Raw genomic sequence first — 19,754 nt, 5'->3', positions numbered from 1 at the left:
AAAAAAAAAAAAAGAAAAAAAACTCACTATTTTTGGAAGAATGGGCATACAAATCAAAAGCATTATGTGTTGAGCACCCACTGTGCACCAGCCCACAGAGATGATAAAGCAGCCCTTGACCTCAAGGAATTGGTGAGTGTCACAACAGTCTGTGGAGACGGTCGCAGCAGACATGTACATCTACAAGGCACCAAGGAGGAAAAAGCATAGGGACAAAAAACTCACAGGCTTGGCAGGTGCAGCTCCTCCCCGAAAAGTGATTAAGATTCAAGGTGCATGCTAGGCCGGGGAAACTGAGGAGCCAAGGCTGGGAGGCACGGAGCTGCATGGTGGGCCAAGCCAGGATGGGCGGGCAGCCAGGGGCAAAGCAAAGGGTCCTGTGGGGTCATGGTAGTAACCTTGACCATGCTCCTTATTAAAAAGAAAAGATTCAAATGAAATAAAGAACTGGCCATGTACTCAGCAGTCATTTGCTTGCTTAATGTGTACGTGGGGCCCTCAGTCTGACTTCCCGCACACTGCTTGGGGAGGCGGCACACAGCAGGTTGTCTCCCACTGCTCTACGAAGGAGAGGCCCTCCAGCTCTGCAGCTGTTCCTTCTGGTTTGTACGGGGGCTATTGCCCTGCTTAGAGCCCCCTGACATCAGGAACTAGTTAAGAAGCATTCTGAGCAAAATCTTACAGCTAGATTCTAATTTGACAGGAGGACATCAGAATGACTGAAACAATGAACTGAGATAACTTTCTCAACTGATGAAGAATTTTCTAAAAAGTGGCTACAGAAAAGTTCTGGTTATGAATGTGGCTGTAAAAGCTGATCAACATCAGGAAACAGGTCATCTCTTAGGGTCTGTGCAAACAAAGGGTAAAAAGGAATCACAACACACTAAACCAAAGCCCACTCTGCAAGGCCAAACTAAAGGGGACAATCTTTGAATTTCAACACACACACAACACACATACACACCCTTTTTGAGAATGGGGTCTATGTTGCCCAGTCTGGTCTCAAAGCCCTGGGGCTCAAGCATGCTCTTGCCTCTGCCTCTTGAAGGTTGGAACTAGAAGCAATGTGCCACACCCAATCAAGGACACACAGATTTATCTACAAAGTTTAAGTGTGATTTTTTTAAAACTAGAAAATAGAGCCAGGCATGGTGGTGCACACCTGTAATCCCAGCACTCAGGAGGCTGAGGCAGGGGGAGGCACAGGCAGGAAGATCCTTGTGAGTTCGAGGCCAGCCTGGGCTACAAAGTAAGTTCAAGACCAGCCTGAACTGCATAGTGAGACCCTGTCTCAAAAAGACAAAAAACCCCCACAAAAAACAACAACAACAAAAAAACCTAGAAAATAACTCCATTAGTACTGTTACTCCACTGGTTTTGCTTTTAACACCCTGTACTTTCACAAATACTGTGTTATATAATCTTCAAAATCACACTGTGCAGTAGCAGTTTCAAGCACTCTATTAATGAATTAATATGTGTGAAACACTTCAGATAGTGCCTGGCACACAAGTGCTCAAACAGTAGTGCTGGCCATGGGTGCTACACATGAAAACAAGTCCAAGTTTCTGCGGTGGAGAGAACTGCACAAGGTCTCAGGAATGTGACTGAGCGAGGGGCAGACAAGGGTGGGAGCTTATCTGGCTCTCCCAAGTCTTGTGTCCTCTCCCAAGCACCTGGCTGCAGAGGCTGCCTCCACTCAACACCCAGGGGCTTCCTCTCCACTCACTGCAGCTGCCCAGCCTCATGAGGGGGTGGCAGATTCTACAACACTGCAGTGGAGACCTCATCCATGCAAGGGCACCCAATGCTGAATTAAAGGATTCTCGGCACTTCACATCTGAAAGGCTACCCATCTTGTTCCATTTATTAGACCAAAGTGCTTACTCTTAGAAAAAGGCAAAGACTACTGCATGTGTACAGATACATGCACTAATAAACAGATTACATTTTACAAAGAAGAAGACTAAGACTAGCCAGGCACGGTGGCACATGCCTGTAACCCCGGCTAATCAGGAGGCTGAGTCAGGAGAATCCAAGTCCAAGCCCAGACTGGACAGCTTAGTAAGACTGTCTCAAATGTTTACAGAAAGGTGTGTGTGTGCAAGTGTGTACGCACATGCTAAGAATGTAGTTTGACATTTCCTGAGTTTAACCTCCAGAGCCACAAAAAAAAAAAAAAAGAAATCAAAGAAAGACAGACAGAAAGCTGAAGACAGACAGATGAAAGACGACAGAAAGCTATGACTAAACAGAGTAAAGCAATTAAGAAAAAACCTGAACCAATTAGTAATAATAAAAAGTGATTGTTAATATTTACTGAGGTCTTAATGCATATCAGCAATCAATATCTGTTTAATATAAAGTGCTTCAATATAACGACATAGATTTCCTCATATAATCGCCACAATACCCTGAGGTAGGCGCTATTATCACCCCAAAGTGCACACTCTTAGCAAAGGCACTTTACAGAGAAGGCACTGAGGTTAAATAACTTGTCCAGTGTCACAGTCGGCTGGGATTTAAGGTCAAGCCCTCAGCCACAAGACAACACAGTGAACTGTTCCACTATTGTACGGATACCACCCAACAGAGCCTGGAGTTGGCAGTGCCCATGAGTGCCTCACTTAGGAGTGAGCACAGCGAACACCAAGCTCAGGAAGGAAAGATGTGTCACTCCGCGTCTTTCCCATCTTTCCGAGCTCTTCACCTGCCTCCGCCCCAGGACCTCACTGTTCTTTCTTTCACTCTGTTGAAATAGGAGACTGAAAGTTGAGCAAGATGCAGTGAGTGAGACTCCAGGGACTGATCTTGTGTGATCCTGTTCTGCAAGAGCCTCGTGTTTCACAATGACAGGTGACCCACTGTCAACAAAAGTCTGGTACAAGCCACTTCAGTTGAACTGTCCTCCTGGGGGCAGAGTCTACACTGTGAGAGATCTCAAGCCCTTACAGTCCTTTAAACCATTAGCCAAATACCAAGCTCCAAGAACCCACCCTACTCTTCCATTCATTACCACACCCTGCAATCTCCCTAAGACTAAGAAAAGTAATTCTTGCAAAGTGAGTTATTATATCATGTACAAACTTCCACTCAACACTGATATACTACGTACTACATCCTGGGAGCTGGAGGGTCCTAAGAACCATGGGAAAAACTCAGCACAGGTCAAGGATTAAAAAGTACTGGTTTGTTTCCCTACTGCTCCATAAATTTTATTTTATTTTATTTTATTTTTTATTTTAAAAATAAAAGGAGGAATGCTCCATAAATTTTAAAAGATCAGAACAGAATGTCCCTCACAAAGAAAGGGAGTAGAGAGGAAAGAAATGACTGATCCATCTTGGCAGAAGCAAAAGACTGAGTCTAGCCAGGTGTGGTAGCACACACTTATAATCCCAGAGGCTCAGGAGTCTGAGGCAGGAGTATTACAAGTTTGTCTAGCCAGGGAAACTTAGTAAGGCCCTGTCAAAGTCAAAAATAAAAAAAGGCTGGGGATATAGCTCAAGGTGAAGGTTCTGGATTCAATTCCCAGTACAAAAACAAAAGTTGAGCCTCTAAGAATGAGAAGGATTTTATGAGTTAGAGAGAGGTTCCTAGACACAGGAACTGGTTTTAGTAAAACCACAGTACCAGAAAGAATACGGAGCAAAGTAAAGAGACGGAGGTGCCTATAGTTAAACTGTGATAGGCCTACATGTCATCCTAGACTCCAGCTTTTTTTGGGGGGGGCAGCCTCCTCCATAGTTAGTTCCCTGCTGAATGACATCCGGAGGGATGTCACTTACATCTCTGGGGATGTAACCTGGGGGTTCAAAGACACAAATTTGAGAACCCCTGGCCTATAGCTGGTACCACAATGAAGCACATGCTCCTAGAACATGCCAAATTATACCCTAGTTTGGTCCAATTTTGCCCCATCTTTTACCATCTAAACTTCTGTTCACCCCTTAACAACCAAGCCCAAAAGCCAAAATCCCTATTTAGACCTTCCTATTCCCCTTCCTTACTACTTCAAATACTGAGTTTGTCCCTTTGTTATGGTTGCTGTTGAATTTTCCTGCATTAAGAGTGACTGTTTGCAGGGTCAAACATAGAATCAGCAAAGAGGAGGCAATATGCTAGTCCTAACAGAAGTATGGTGGGATCATCCCTTCCTTCCTGGCAAATAAATTTCCATTTCATCCAAAATACCAATAAAATGTTCTCAGTGAAAAAAAAAAAAATTGGGTATTTAGATGTCAGCTCCTGAGAACAGGGACTGTCACTCACATCTAATACTAAGTGCCTATTCCTGTGCTGTCTCTTTTTATGGATACTCATTCATGTTGAAATGGTCTGAAGGAATGATTTTTTAAAAAAATTTTAAAACAACTTCTAACCAGAGAGGCTCCTAGACAATCAGGTTTCCTAAGTCAGGGCATCTCTCACCTCATTCCCACATGCTCAAGTTCAAAATTTCATCAGCATGGGAAACCTCAAATTATTTCCTCTATGTTTCATCTATGCTCATAAAAACAGCTATTAAAAATGAAGTATTGCCAGGTGTAGTGGTGCATGCCTGTAGCCCCAGCATTCTAGAGGCTGAGGCAAGAGAGCACAGAGAGTTCAAGGCCAGCCTGGGCTACACAGTGAACTCAAGGCAGCCTGAACTATAAAGCGAGACCCTATCTCAAAAGAAAAAACAAAAAAATTGAAAACACAAATCCAAGTATCTACCTCAAAACACAGTTAGGAAGACGAACGTTACCAGGAAGACACTTGTAAAGTACAAAGCCTCACAGGAATGCCAGCACTTAGGAAGCAGCATTGTTTCCCTTGTAGCTGTAGGATGGAAGAGCCTGGGCTGGGCAGACAGATCGCAACAGCAGCTCTGCATCTGGCTCAGCAGCTCAGAATTTCGTCACTGTCCCAAACCAGAACCTGAGCCCAACAAACCTGTTCCACAGGCCAGATGTGGCAAGATTGTAAGGAGGCATTTAGACACATATTCATTAGCAATTCCCAAGGCCTAAGAGAGGTAGAAAGAGCTCAGTTTTCCAGCTTGCAAGCTTCTCACAGGTTCAGGAGTAGTGTCTAAACAGAAGTTCCCCAGGGAGACTTGCTTTGAGGCCCAGCCTCGGGGACTCTGCTATTCTTTAAACAATTCCATTATGACAACGAAGTTTAACCCTTGAGTCTTACGGTCCAGAAATGGGACACTTTATACCACATGTTGTGACTTTCTCCGTGTCCCACCCACCATACCTACAAAAGCCTTTTCAAAAGGAAAAAAAAAGAAACCATTCTAAACTATTCTAAAAAGGCCCTTGGTCCTAGAGTCAACTTGCAAATTGAAGTTCTTCAGTTCCCCATTCAATCTCACATAAACCCAAAGGAGAATGTTACTTCCTTTTACGTGCTTTAACTCCCTTAATTCTTGCAGTACATATGATATTAATATCCCCAATTTCTACCCTTGCAGAGGCAACTAAGGCTCAGAAAAGCACGGAGCCAGGGGAAATCACTTTAAATACCCCGTCATAAACCCCTGTCCACTGAATGTGTAACTAAGCAGAGATCTGAGTCTCTCCAGCTTCTAAGTCCATCACATCACCTTGCATGGCAACTTATAAGCCTACTTACATCAGACAGGGATGTAGCACGAAATAAAGGAAAAGTACACGGATTTTAGAGTTGGACACATTTGGATTTAGGCCACCACCCTACCACACTTACTAGTTGTGTCATCTGGGTTTCAGTTTCTTAATCTGTAGCAAAAACCTGAGATAATATGGGTTAAGGGCAAGGTGCCTAACACCCAGAGCCTTCACACTCTAAGGGCATGGACCTTGTTTATCTCAGCAGTGCTGTACTCAGAGTTCAGCGCAAAAATAGGTCCCATGTAAAGAAAGGTTTGAGCAGACACAGTAGTGGGCACATAGTGGATCTTGCCCACAAGAACTGAAAAGTAGAGATGACTACCGAGAGAATTAGCAACTAATGAAGAAGAAAATCATGTTTACTTAGAGAACACAAATGTCACCTCCATGCTAAGATCAACGTAAAATGACCCTGTTTTCATTATCAAATTCACAAATGTACAAAGAAACACAATGGAAAACAACTACCACAAGCCGAGTCCAAACTCACCTAAGAGGGCTGGGAATATAGCTCAGTGGCACAGCGCCTGCCTGGCAAGGGCAAGGTCCTGAGCTTGATTCCCAGTACCAAACAACAACAACAACAACAACAGCAACAAATCTGTCTAAGAAATAAACAAAAAGCCCACCAAAATAACTCACAGAAATTATCAAAACTGATTTTTTAAAGTAAAAGAAAAGTATTGTTAGAAATGAGACCATTTATAACAAGAGGGCATTTCCTAAAATATCTGCAGATTTCGGTGGAACGTGAATAAAGTGAAAGGAAAGCAACTTCTCATCACCATTTATCATGGCAGAAGGCCAAAAAAAACTTCTACGCAAAGATATACTTGAAATTTAGGGCAGCAAGAGTGCCACCCTGAAACTACTGGAAGAGAATTCAGATGGAACAGAATCCCAGGGGCGCAAGGTAAATCAAGAAACCATTTGCCAAGTTCCCCCAAAGCAGAAGGCTGAAAATAGAGACCTACATGTTAAGGAGCCATTTTACAAGTACAGAGAGCAGGCAAAGGCAAGGTCCTAAGGTCCTGAGGCAAGGTCCTGAAGGTCCACTCACTCCAGAGCAGCAGATGTGTAAGACAATCCCAAGAAAAGATCCTGAGCAAGCAAAGGGTCATCTGAGGCACTGGAAGGGATCACCCAAAAAGCTGGTTGTTACTGCTCATCCAGTAGTCCTGAGTACAGAGAAGTGAAGTGAGGAACTAGGAGTGGAGTATGGTGGCACATGCCTATAAACCCAGCTACTTGAGGCAGGAGGACTGCCAAGTCATCTTAGCCTGGTTAACTTAGCAAGACCTTGTCTCAAAAAAAAAAAAAATTTTTTTTTCCCCAGAAAAAATGTAAAGAACTACAGATGGAGCTCAGTAGTAGAGTGTATGCTCAAGAAGCATGAAGTGTGGGTTCAATCTCCAGCTCCACTAAAATAATAAATGGGTAAAACCCATATTTACTTGTACTTACAATAAGTTTTGAAGCAGGTAAAAGGAATAAAAATTTAATTGTGTGGAGCTGGGGCAGAGAATCAATCAACAGAGTTTGGAGCATGCCTCTGCACAGTACTCATGTTTTATATTTTGAATCACGTAAGTCCACTGTATTTTCAAAAAACAAAAGTACTTTCCAAATTGTAATTCCCAATCACCACAATAATTTGTACCACTATAAAAGCTTTAAAAGTGAAAGGGCTATAGCCTTCTGAAAAACGTTTCACACACCCGTGAGGTAACTCCAAAGTGACTTGTTCAGAGTGATAGAACTTATGCCAGTGAAAGCCTGCAAGCAATCCAAATCTTCAACAGGAACATGGATATGCAAGTGTTTGTCTGCTCAGATAGATTATATGACTACTACACCTCAACGACTTCAACATACAACAAGCCGTGATGTGAAAATGCTGTGACAACTATGTGCACATTACAAAGTTCAGGCAAGAGTTCAGAATAATCCCTTTTTGCACTCAAGAGCCTGAGGCAAGAGGCTCTCTGAGTTTGAGGCCAACCTAGGCTACATAGTGAGTTCAAGGCCGTCCTGGGCTACACTGTGAGACCTTGTCTCAAAAAAATGGTTGTTTTCCCTTTTAAACTACTAATGAGAGAAATGATCTTTTTGAGATAAATGCAAAGGTACACTTTTTTAAAATGCCAAGATTAGGCCTCCGTAAGAGGCAGGCAGTGCTCAAGAATCTTATGGTGAAAGCCTAGGTGTGAATGTGGAGGATGTTTGTCAAGAATGTTTGTCAAGGGCGAGGCCAAACAGAGGGAATAAGGAGGAAGAAACCCAAGGGGACTCTGGTCCAGTGGCCTGAGCTATCCCAGTAAAAATACCTGGATCAAACTGGGAGCTAAAAATGGATGGAAAATAAACAAGCTATGGACAACAGTAGCTCTTTCAACCCAAATATTAGCAACACTGAAATAAAATATTCAAGTGTTAAAACACTTGTGTCTTTAGAAAGGTACACACAGGGTAAAAGTAGACCAGTAGTTCACATCACTAAGCAGTTTTCTAAAGCATCATTCACTAGAGAAACAGGAAGTCAGTTTCTGCCCTGCTCCTCACCCACTGTGTGCTGAGCATACCTATCCCCAGCACTGGTTCCTGGTTCACCCAGCTGGCCACTCCAGCCTTCACAATAATGGGGACACCAGAATGGGGGTCACTCAACATTCTGCACTTGAAATGCTTTCCTTTCCACACTAAGTACACCTTTATGGAGCATCTATTCAGTATCAGGTACTGTCAGAATCCTGAGCCAAAGAGGAAATCAAGTGTCTGCAGGGGCAAGCCAACAGACCTAAGACAGGGCCCTGGAACCCTCAGGAACTGAAGTTCCTTTGTAGAGAAGGGTACAGCAGGAAGACTGCATGCTGGACATACCTCTCCAGGGTCCCACTAAGCAGGGACAATGACTGACAGCCCAGTCACATCAAGGACATTGTTATGGAATTCAGAACACCAAGGATAAGGACAAGATCAATCACATACAAAAGATCAATAATCAAAATGTATCAAATTTCTCAATTACTAGAAGTTAGAAGACAATCTAACAATGCCTTCAAAGTTATGCCCAACCTAAAATTCTAAACTTAGCCAAACCATCAAGTTGGAGGTTAGAATGAATGTATTTTTAGAATTGGGTGTGGTGGTGCCTGCCTGTAATCCCAGCATTCAGGAGGCTGAGGCAGGAGATCATCGAGAGTTTGAGGACAGCCTGGGCTACACAGTGAGTTCGGGTTAACCTAAACTACATAGTGAAACCCTAGCTCAAAAAAAAAAAAAGGGTAATTTTAGATAGGCCAGACCTCAAAATATTTACCTACAGGAGCTACTTAAGGATGTACTTAAGAAGGAACAAAAGGGAGAAAACACAATAATCCAAAACTAGGAAACAAGCTTTAACATCACTCCCCAGGGTAATGGATAAGGGAAGTCCCAAGATAAATTCAGGAGAGAAGACTTAACCATCAAATGGGGCAAAAACAGGCAGGGCTCCAGGAAAGAACTGACCACCATATTTGGCATTTCTTAAACAAGATTTAGGGCTGAGTTAGTTACAGAACATATAAAGTAAAAGAATAACAAGGAGTATGAAGCCCTACGGAAATAAACAACACCAAATGTAGGAGAAATGAACACCTATGTCTGCACAAAAACTTGTGCAAAGTTCATAGCAGCTTCATTCATAACAGCCCCAAATGTCCATCAGCTGAAGAAAGGATAAACAAAATAGGGTGTATTTATTTATACAATGAAACATTACACTGCAACGTGGATGAACCTGAACATTATGTAAGTGAAAGAAGCCACATACTGTATGATTCCACTTACATGGAATGTCTAGAACATGCAAACCCATAGACAGAACGTGCATTAGCTCAATGACAAAAGTCTTCAACCTCCAAAGAGCCAAACTGCCTCTGCTTGGCCCTCACCCACTCCCTTCCTGCTTCCTGCCCTGGTGCATCGAGCCTTGGACCCCACTCCTAACATCTGACTGCCTTGACAAAGGTCAGGCCCTTTCCTAACTGTAGATCCTATGTTTCCTTTCATGGCCCTGTCATTCTTGCTTCCCTCTGCTGTACTGTCTCCATCATCTACTGACCACTCCTTAAAAAGCTCACTTCCTCTTAGTTCCTTCACTTCCTCTTAGTTCCTTACACTTCCCTTACTTCAAAAACTTCTCGTTCTCTCATTTCTACCGTCAACTCACCCGCAGTGACTAAACCTCTATTGCAGTTTTGACCTTCTCCTGACTATCTGCCTCATTTTTCCTACTGGATGATACTCCCCTGCCTCAATTTTGGCCCATTTAAGATAAATTTTCACTGTTTCCCCAAACTAACCCTTCCAGCTGCCTTGGGAACACTCTCCCTAAGCCTCAGGCTCAAAGTCTTAGTGGAGCCTTACAATTCCACCTATGCTCTGCCTTCAGGGCCAGCTTCTCATGAGACTATTACCTCATACCTGGGTGGTTGCAGCTTCGTTCTTACTGGTGTCCCTGGCACTAACTGGCTCTCCTGCCTATCAGTACAGATAAATTTCCTTAAGACTCATGATTACTAGGGCATCCTTCCACTTGAAAATGTTCAAAATCTGCGGTGGTGGCGCACACCTATAATCCCAGCACTCAGGAGGCTGAGGCAGGAGGATCGTTGCAAGTTGGAGACCAGTCTGGGTTACATAGTGAGCTTAAGGCCAGCCTGAACTGCACAGTGAAACCTTGTCTCAAAAAGACAAAAAAAAAAAAGTTCAGCAATTCCCTCCCCACATTCCACAAAACACCTGCATCTGGAGCACAATTTAGCTCCAGCTCACCTAGCAGACCTCATCTTCTACTGTTTTCTCAAAGTACCACATTCCAAAAAATCTCTAGTGGTCATTCATTTATTTACTTATTCATTCATCCATCCACCCATCCATCAAGGTACCAGAAGTTGAACCCAGAACCACAGCCCTTTTAATCTGTTTAAATCTGAGATACGTTTTGAGACTTTGGATCCTCCTGTCTTGGCCTCCCAGGGTACTGGGATTACAGGCTTGTGCCACTATCCCCGTTAGCCATCTTTTACTTCTAAGGTACCCTGATCCTTTCTTTCCATGTTTGTCATGCTGCTCCTGCCACCCATCCTTTTGGCTCCAGCAAAAGGTTACTTCCTTTAAAAAAAAAATGAGCCAATATTTAAAAATCTGGAAATTTCACACAAAAAAAGATTTAGCATTTGTTGAAAGACACAACACTTCTTCAAAGAGGGATTCCTATAATACTTAGAGTGAGCCACTCTATTATATGGCTCAATTTTATTTTCACAGTGCCCTGATAGAATTGTTCATTTATTTTATATAATTTGTTTTCTCATTAAGAATTTCAGCTCCCTAAGGGAGAAGAGACCTTGTCTGTCTCGTTCAAAGGTACCCTTGGCACTATATCCATTATAGAGCCACGTGGATGCCACTAGAGATGTGCTGAATGAGTGAATAGAGGTGTCCACCTTGGACCCATAGCCCCAAAGGGAACCAATGAATTGGAGCAGGCAAAATTAAGGTTTCCTCCCTGGCCTCCCTCCCCTCCTTCTTTCCTGCCTGCCTGTGCCTCCTAGAACGCCACTTCTAGGTTGCAAGTACTCTTATCCCCACTGTTCACACACAAAGGAGGTAAATGTACTCACACAACTCTTCCCCCTTCCTCATCAGATAGGCACCTACATACATGTGGGCTGGCCACTCCTGATGCAATCTACCCGGAAGACTGTGTCTACTACAATTTGACATCCTGCACAGCCCAAGGTCACTGTATTCATTTAGGCATTCCACACACAATAAGCACTCTCATTGTGTCGGACACTGTTTTAGGTAAAAAAGGAAGGTCCCTGCTTCACTGTACTAACATTGTGGAGAGAGAACAGATGGGGACTCTCAAGGGATACTTGTATCTGCAGATGACTGGCCTCCAGCCTGTTCAGCTCTTCTTGGCCTTAAAGATTCAGGTTAAAGGCCCTTTTTGGTGTAGATTTCCTGGTAAGCCAAGCTCTCACCGAAGACTTTCACTTAGTGTGCTGTGCAATTCTAAACTGTCACATATTCAGCACTATGGTTTGTTCCTCATCTCAAATTCATACTGCCACAAAATCCCATCTTCATATTTTTTCATGCCTCCTTACAACTCAAACCCCATAGCCAATACTTAAATACTTGCTAACTACTCTTTTTTTTTTCCTTCAGTACTAAGTAATGCACCCATGGCCATCCAACTGAGCGAGCCTTTTAACATTTTGACAGGATCTCGGCTCAGTTGCCAAGACTAGGCTAGAACTCGTTAACCTCCAGCTTCGGCCTCCCAGAGTGCTGGGATTACAGGTGCTTGGTTCTAGCTAACAGCTGAACATAGGGACATTTCCCAAACCTGGTATCAGGACCTGTGAAGCCACTGAACCACTGTGGTACTTTCAAGACTATACATTTTGTCTAGCAATCTCTGGGAACAAAATCAGCATTAACCATATGGTAAACTAACACATTATAAATTTAGACAAATAAGAATCAAACATAGCGTGCAGGACATGGTGGCGCATACCTGTTATCCCAGCACTCAGGAGGCTGAGGCAGGAGGATCATTGTGAGTTCAAGACCATCCTGGGCTACAAAGTGAGCTCAAGGCCAGCCTGAACTACACAGTGAGAGCCTGTCTCAAAAAGACAAAAAAAAAAAAAAATCAATTATGGAATAAAAGTGCAAAACGTACATGGATATTTCTGCCCTTGCTTTGGACATTCTTTCTGGCTGTGTAACCCTGGTAAGTTAATGAATAGCAATGGGCCTGCTTCAAAATCTGTGACAGCCAAGCATAGTGGGCACATACCTGCAATCCTAGCACATGGGAGGCTGAGGCAGAAGGATCGCCACAAGTTAGAGGCCAGACTGGCCTACATAGTGAGTTCAAGGCCAGCCTGAACTGCATAGCAAGATCCTGTCTCAAAAAAGAAATCAAAATCTGTGACCGGTGTTAACAGTCATGTTTTACCTGATAGGATTCTTATGAGGATTGAGAATACAGTATCAATGTACATAAATGAACTGGGTGTGGTGGCTCATATCTATAATTCCAGCACTCAGGGAGGCTGAGACAGGAGGGCTGCAAGTTCAAGCCCAGTAACTTAAGACCCTGTCGCAAAAAATAAAAAGAGCTGGAGATGCAGCTCAGGGCGAATGCCCTGGGTTCAATCCCACTGTCGTTCCCCACCACGCACACAGAGTGTACAGGGGTTTAACACAATACCTGGCATGTGAGTGATCAAAACATATTAGCTTCCTTTGTTACCTTCCAGGACCTTCTCTCCTAGTTTTGTTAACCCATAATTTCTCTATACTCAGAAGGACTGTTTTGGAAATCTGTGGGACATTAGTGGGGCGTGGTGGTGCAGCCTGTAAACCCAGCACTCAGGAGGCTGAGGCGGGAGGATCCTTGCAAATTCGAGGCCAGCCTCCGCTACAAAGTGAGCTCAAGGCCAGCCTGAACTGCATAGTGAGACCCTGTCTCAAAAAGACCAAAAACAGAAAGAGAAAGAAAAAAAAGAAATGGGACATTGCCTGGATGACCAAAATGAAAAGACTATCTCTTTCTCCAGAAGAGAAGCTTCTGCTGCCTGTTTCTCCATCTTTAAAATGGGAAAGTTAGTCATCCTATCTGCCTGCCAGACTGTAGTGAGAGCCTAGATGTAAAGCACCTTGTAACTGAAAAGCACAATGCTCCTGAGTTACTGCTTAAGACGCATGGGTTCTGGACCAAGATCAGTGACCTAAGAGATCACCTGTAAAATACGAGTAACAAGAGTACCTATCTCACAGGATTGTTGTGAGACATAAGCAAAATAATACAAAGTATTTGGGGCCTACAATACCAGAAGAGCCCAACTACTACAAGTTATTATTAAGTTTACTAGTTATTACGATGCACTGGACTCAGAATCCCCAAACGTGGGGTGGAACGAAACCAATAGTGAAGAAGAAATGGGCTCTGCAACCCGCGTGGCAACCTCGGGCAAGGTGGACCCTCTGCAAACCCTGATTCCCAGGGCCAAAAAATGAAAAGCACTGCAATGGATCCTCTTCCACTCCGCCGTTAAAGGCAACAGAACAAAGGCCACCTACTCCCCAGCTGGTACCCAGAGGGCCACCACTCAAAATCCCTGCTGCTCAACTCTTCCCAGTGTGACAGCAAAAGCGCCCGTGTCTCCATCCCGAGAGACGCGTCCACGCTTCGCCGCCACCACTCGTTTCATCAGCAACTCGCTCCTGCTGCTGTTGCCCAAAGTTTCCCCGGGCTCCTGGCCACCGGCCATCGGTCAACCCCGAGAGGACCAGGATGGGGGCGCCCAATCTAGAGTCCCAGCCGGGAAATTCCGAAACCGCTCCGGTGGCCAGGCAGGGAGTGACAGGTGAGCGGGGCGGAGGACAGCGCCTGTGGGCGCGAGAGGAAGGCGGCGGCCGCGCGCTCCTCTCCGAGGCCGTTGCCTACGCCGCCCCCGGCCCCGCTCTTCGCTTTTGGCCCGGCTGTGCCCGACGCCACAGCCTACCGGAGCCCAGTGCCCGGGCCTCTCAGCCGTCGCGCCGGAAGGGCTGGGGATCACCGAGGCGACCGGGTACGCGGGGTTCTTCCCGCGCGAGCCTCAGCTTGGCGGGGTGGGCGCACGCGCACCGGCGCGCAACGCCGTAACCCCTTCCTCCCCGCGCGCCCTCTGCACTCCCACCCACCCACCCACCACTCACCGTCGATGTCCCCCAGGGTCAGCTCGTCGCCCAGCTCCGTGAGGGTCTCCATGGTCTCTAGACCGCCCAGCTCACTGCTCTCGTCCATCTCCCGGTTCGGCGCAGAGGCCCCCCTTGCCGTCCCGCTCAGGGAGACGCGGGGGCGGTGCCGCCGCCACCGCCCATGACACCCGACAACCCCCGCCCGGTACCGCCTCACCGGCCCTTGCCAGCCGCCGCCATGTTTGCGCTGCGCCCCGGCGCTGCGCGGAAGGGGCGGGGCGGGATTCCCCCTTCCCAGCCCGCGCCCTCTGCGGCCCCGCCCCCAGGCCGCGCGTCCCCTTGTTTGTTGTCAATGGGACCAGGCTAGTCTTAGCCAATCGGCGCGCGAAGCGGCGCGTGGGGTGATAGTGCGTCAACGATCAGCAGCTCAGATTTGCATAGCGAAGCACCGCCCATCGCAGCCTCGGAACGAATGAGGCAAATAGCCGCTGGGTCTTCAGCCCAGCCTCCTACGCTTACCTTAAAGGAGCCGCTCCTTTTTGCGTTGGATCTAGTTCACAAACGACTTGGTCCACGGACCTGGGATTGAAGGGTTAAAGAGCCGCCGCCGTCCCCAGCGACCGTCAGCCGCTCCCTACACTAGCAGTGAGTACATTACGTCATCTTCCCAGCTGCCTCTCCCCCACCCCCGGCCCTTCCTTCCTGGTGAAGTGGGTAGAGTCAAATTTAGCCCCCAACACTGTGGAGACTGACTAAGTCACGCTCCTCCCAGCCTTCTAAAACCAGAAATATAGACTGAGAGGATCAGGAATTGTCCAAGTGCGGCTAATATTTTAGAACTTCGGCGCCTTTGCCCCTGCCGCGACCACGCGCTTACACCATTCGACCTCAGTCCCGGGAACCGCAGGACTTATAGGGGCTTTAAACAGCTGCCAAGCGCCGAGGGCTTTGAAAAAGTTCCGCGGGGATTCTGAGGCTCGTTCCAGGCATGGATTTTCACTTCTTCAGGCGCCTCGCTCAGGCTTCTTGCAGCTGGTCACGTTGTGCAAAGGTGCAAACTTCCAAGAATCTACCATAAGAAATAATAGGACTGCTCAAAGAAACTCGGGAATAAATACGGATGTCCAAAGACGGAACTGAGAAAAACTGCGAAGTCCAATAAGGCACTGATAAATTACATTCTCATGATGGGACACAATGACATTAAAAATTATGTACACAGGGCTGGGGGCATATAGCTCAGTGCCAGAGTGGCTTAGTGTGTGCAAGGCCCTGGGTTCCAACCCTGGCAACACAACAAAACAAAAGCAAAAAAAAAAAAAAAAAAGTAAAAGTACGTAAATGAGAAGAAAAGGCTTTTCGTAACATATCATCAAAAGGCAAATGTCGCATGTAATCCCAGCACTGTGGGAGGCAGAAGCAGGAGGATCACAGCTTTGAGCCCAGCTTGGGCGTTTTACCTGTTTAGCAAAACCCTGTCTGAAAAATTTTTTAAAAGGATTGAAGGTGTAGTTTAGTGTGAAGATCCTAAATTCAATCCCCAGTATCATTCCCTGCCCCCGGCCAAAAAAAGTAAGTTTCCCATGAGTCTGAGGTAAATGTTGCTCACGAGTTGGCCAGAATTTAAAGCACACTTGCTTAAAGTTACTGTGTGGCCTTGAACTCAAGTAACTATTATCTCTAAAATGGATATGAACCGTCTCAAAGACAAAAAGAAAAAAAATGGAGATGAAAGCTGAGAGTGGTGGTGTAATCCCAATATTCTGAAGGCTGCAGCAGGAGGTTCATCCATAGTGAGACACTGTCTCAAAATAAAGTAATGTAAAATGTAGATAAAATAGTACCCTTCATAGTAGTGAAGATTACATGAGGTCATATGCATGTTGGTTTGACAACATTTATTGAACATCTCTGACAGGTGAACAGATCCTGCCCTCATAAGAACTTCCAGCCTGGGGTGGGGAGCAGTAAATGTACAGATAACAAGACAATGGTGGCTGAAGCTCCAGTGGCACAATTGATTAGTGCCCGGTACTTATATAACAAGAGAATGGTTCAAGTGACCAAGGAAAAGTAATGGGACCTGACTTGTGAGTCAAGACTTTGACTGCAAGGTGTAGCTCAGTTTGCCTAGCATGTGCAAGACCCTGAGTTCAAAAGTGGCACTTAAAAATGAAATCTGCAATGCTGAGGAAGGAACTCCCTGTGGTATAGCCCTGGGATCAGATAATGTGGACAAAAGCCTTGAGGCAGGCTGCTGCCAATCAGCTTATGGCAAAGGTCGAGGCATATAGTAAGGTGCCATACAACGCAGCAATTATAATTGAAAAACTAAGGAAGGCCCAACAGCTGGCTGTCAGTTGTGCATGTGGAATGGATTGTTCTTTCTTCCTGGTATTTTTTTATTGTCTGAATTACCTTTTATGATGAGCATTTGTGCTATTGAGAAATATATTCTTTCTTTGCGGGGAAAGCAAAACAAGAGTGCTCTTCGTTATTTACACTGAGAAACAGAAAACCACACCCGAACTCAGCTGCCCTGCTCTGGACCTGGCACCAAGCTAGACAGTGCTATCTTCATCTGTGGCTCTCAGTGGCTGTCAGGATTCCCTGCACTGATGGTTGCTGTCTGCCTGCTTCTCTGCCAGGATCCCTGAACAAACCACTTCGATCAAGCACCCTCCCACTAGATCTGGGGCTTCCTTAAGCACCAAGAGCTGGGGATATAGCTCAGTGGCACAAGTGCCTGCCTGGCAAGCACAAGGTCCTGAGTTTGATTCCTTGTACCAAAAAGAAAAAAAAAAGCACCGAGAGACCAATGAGAGGGGCACAGGGCTTCCCACTGGGCAGCTGCTCGTGGCTCCCAGCAGACCTGCCCAGGGGCCTTGGTACCTGGCCAAGTGGCCTGAGAGAGCAAAACTGAAGGCTCAGGAGAAACACCACAGTGGCGCTGCCCTGGATCCGAAGCTCAGTAAGACACCAATATACACTGTCTGGCCTGGATCCCACCTGACTGAGCATCTCTTTCAGCAGGCAACTTGCTCTGGCTGGGAGGACAGAGGCTGGCTCTATGAGATGGAGCACCATTGACAAGTCAGGACTCAAGTTCATCTGAAAAGGGAGGGACTGGACTAGGTGACCATTTTGTCAAAATCTCTGCAGTGGATCTGGCACCTGTTGCAGGTCTTAGGGAATCACACACACCAACACCTTCTCTTTGAGGCCTTTGCTCCCAGTGCCTCTCTTTTCAGGACACAGTTTAGATATCCCTTCCTCCAGGAAGACTTCCTGATGGACTGACGGAGAGCTTGATGAAGAGGCTGGGTTAGAGGGTGGGAAATAACAAGTTTGGTTTGGGATGAACTGAAACATAGGCAGTAAGCATCTCAGATGGTGACAGGGCAGATGCCACTAACTTCGAGATCTTAGAGGGAATAGCTGTCCAAGAACAAAAAAGCAAAAAGCAGCAGTGAGGCCAAGCTTTACTTTTTCACTGTACTGGAGCTTGAACCCACGGGCTTTGTCCTGAGCTACATCCACAACCCTTTTTAATTTTTGAGACAGGATCTCATTAAGTTGCTAACTTGCCCAGGCTAGGCTTGAACTGGAGATCTTCCTGCTTCAGCCTCAGTGCTGGGATTACCACTACTCCTGGCTGCCAAGGAGAAGGTAATAAAGAGGAGTCAGGAAGAGATAAAGCAGGGATTGAGGGCACAGCACCAGGACAGTAAGCCCACGAGCTGAGGCAAGGGTTGTGGACAGCAGAGGAAGAGCAAGGCTGGGAGGGAGACATTTTTACTTGTAGTAACTCCTGGTGCTGCTAAACATCCTGTATCACTCAGGACAGCCCTCCTCACACATAACAGTTATCTGGCCTAAAACAGCAACAGTGCTATTGTCCAAAAAACCTGCCTTAAAGAATATTAGGGGAGGGGCTGGGGATTTAGCTCAGCAGCAAAGCGCCTGCCTGGTAAGCGCAAGGTCGTGAGTTCGGTTCCCGGTACCGGAGAAAAACCAAAAAAACCAAAAAAAAAAGAATATTAGGGGGCTCCCAGACTCCCTAGGGGGTCCCACAAACTGGGTCTGGAAACTTAGCAGACTGGAACAGTGTCCCAGACCAGTGACAATATCTGCTGCATCACTGGGCACTCCTGGCACTGGGTATTGGATTGGCTACTAGAATCACCTCCCACTGCTATCCCTGGTACCTGCGGCCACTAAGGCCACCAAGAGCCACACCGACTGGGTGCATAGTTGGTGGAGGTTCAGTCAGGTAAATGAATTCTAGTTGCAGGCAACTGGACAAACAAGTGCCTTCAGGTCTTTTACCCCTCTGGGGTGAGGGGTGCCCTCTGCCTGCATAAGGCTCATAAGGTTCCCGGAACAAAGGACCAGCCACAACAAAGACCAAGAGAGGGAGCAAATATTGGCTGTTTGTTTCTTTGAAGGTGGCAAATGGAAACACTGGGCTCATCTAAGGTGGAGAGGACAAGACCAGCCAACATGAAGAGAGGCTAAAGGTGTACAGGGAAAAGCCCAGGAGGAAGAGGGGCCAGACACGAAGACAGGTACACAGTGGGCGTCCAGCAAATCCACGGAAGAACAAAGAGAAGGGCACCTGTCAATGAGAAGCCATTTATATTCCAGGCACCCTCCTACGACGAGGGACTTTTCCACAGGTTCTTATCCTCTCAAGTACCTGAGTACTCTGAGATGGGGACCCAAGAACCTGTGTGGCAAGGGACTGTTCTGACAAGAGCAAGGGAACAACCTTTCTCATCACTCTGAGGTCCTGCTGATGACAGTCCCTAGAATTCACTTAATAGGACCCCCACCCAAAGCTGGAACTACCTCTGCACTGTCTTGAGGCATCCTTTGGCCTCCTATGTTCCCAAGAAACCCTGGTCCACAGCAAAGCAGGCATGGTTCTTAGTTCTTTCTCCATTAAGGGAGGAAACACCTTCCCTGCAAAGTCAGCAGCCACAACCACTCTCCAGCAAGAAGAGGCCAGGGAGAAGCCTCGCGGCTGCTGGCCACAGTCTCACCTGCACACAGCAGGACAGCCTAAACAGCTGATAGGTGGGTCCTGATCCCTCTCTTTCTATAGCCCTTTAGCTCACAAACTAGCACAGCCATCTCCTATAACCCTCACGGGGATGGCTGAAGGCACATGTCCCGGGCATGGAGCCCAGGTCTCTCAAGTGAAGCCTACCACCACCCAGCACTACCTCCCTTGTCCAGCTTCCTCCCTCCGGGGAAAATGGGGCTGGTGGGCAGTTCTGATGGGAAAGCATCGACGGACTTCCTCTCAGTTTCCTTCCAGCTGCTTCTCATCCCCTTACTTCTCCTGAGTGACTGGTA

At 46.3% G+C, this 19,754-nt stretch overlaps 1 protein-coding gene and 1 long non-coding RNA gene across 2 annotated transcripts in view; one reads left to right on the top strand and one right to left on the bottom strand.

The window, feature by feature from the left end:
• Window positions 1–14,735, bottom strand: part of Srebf2 (sterol regulatory element binding transcription factor 2) — a 54,939-nt gene extending 40,204 nt beyond the window's left edge. Inside the window, exon 1 of the mRNA XM_005379374.2 lies at window positions 14,412–14,735. Coding sequence (XP_005379431.1) covers window positions 14,412–14,499 — 88 coding nt within the window. The 5' untranslated portion in view covers window positions 14,500–14,735. The remainder of the gene's footprint in view (window positions 1–14,411) is intronic.
• A 53-nt stretch (window positions 14,736–14,788) lies between these two features.
• LOC102026096 lies at window positions 14,789–19,309 on the top strand. Its single transcript, XR_001232991.1, has 2 exons — window positions 14,789–15,038; window positions 18,842–19,309. It is a non-coding gene; the product is annotated as an uncharacterized LOC102026096 (long non-coding RNA).
• The last annotated feature ends 445 nt before the right edge of the window (window positions 19,310–19,754 follow it).

Source organism: Chinchilla lanigera, unplaced genomic scaffold (assembly GCF_000276665.1).
Source record: "Chinchilla lanigera isolate Chin_1 unplaced genomic scaffold, ChiLan1.0 scaffold00012, whole genome shotgun sequence".
In the NCBI taxonomy this organism is placed as follows: domain Eukaryota; kingdom Metazoa; phylum Chordata; class Mammalia; order Rodentia; family Chinchillidae; genus Chinchilla; species Chinchilla lanigera.
Note: the sequence above shows the minus strand (reverse complement) of the source record. Positions and strands in the feature narration are given on the sequence as shown.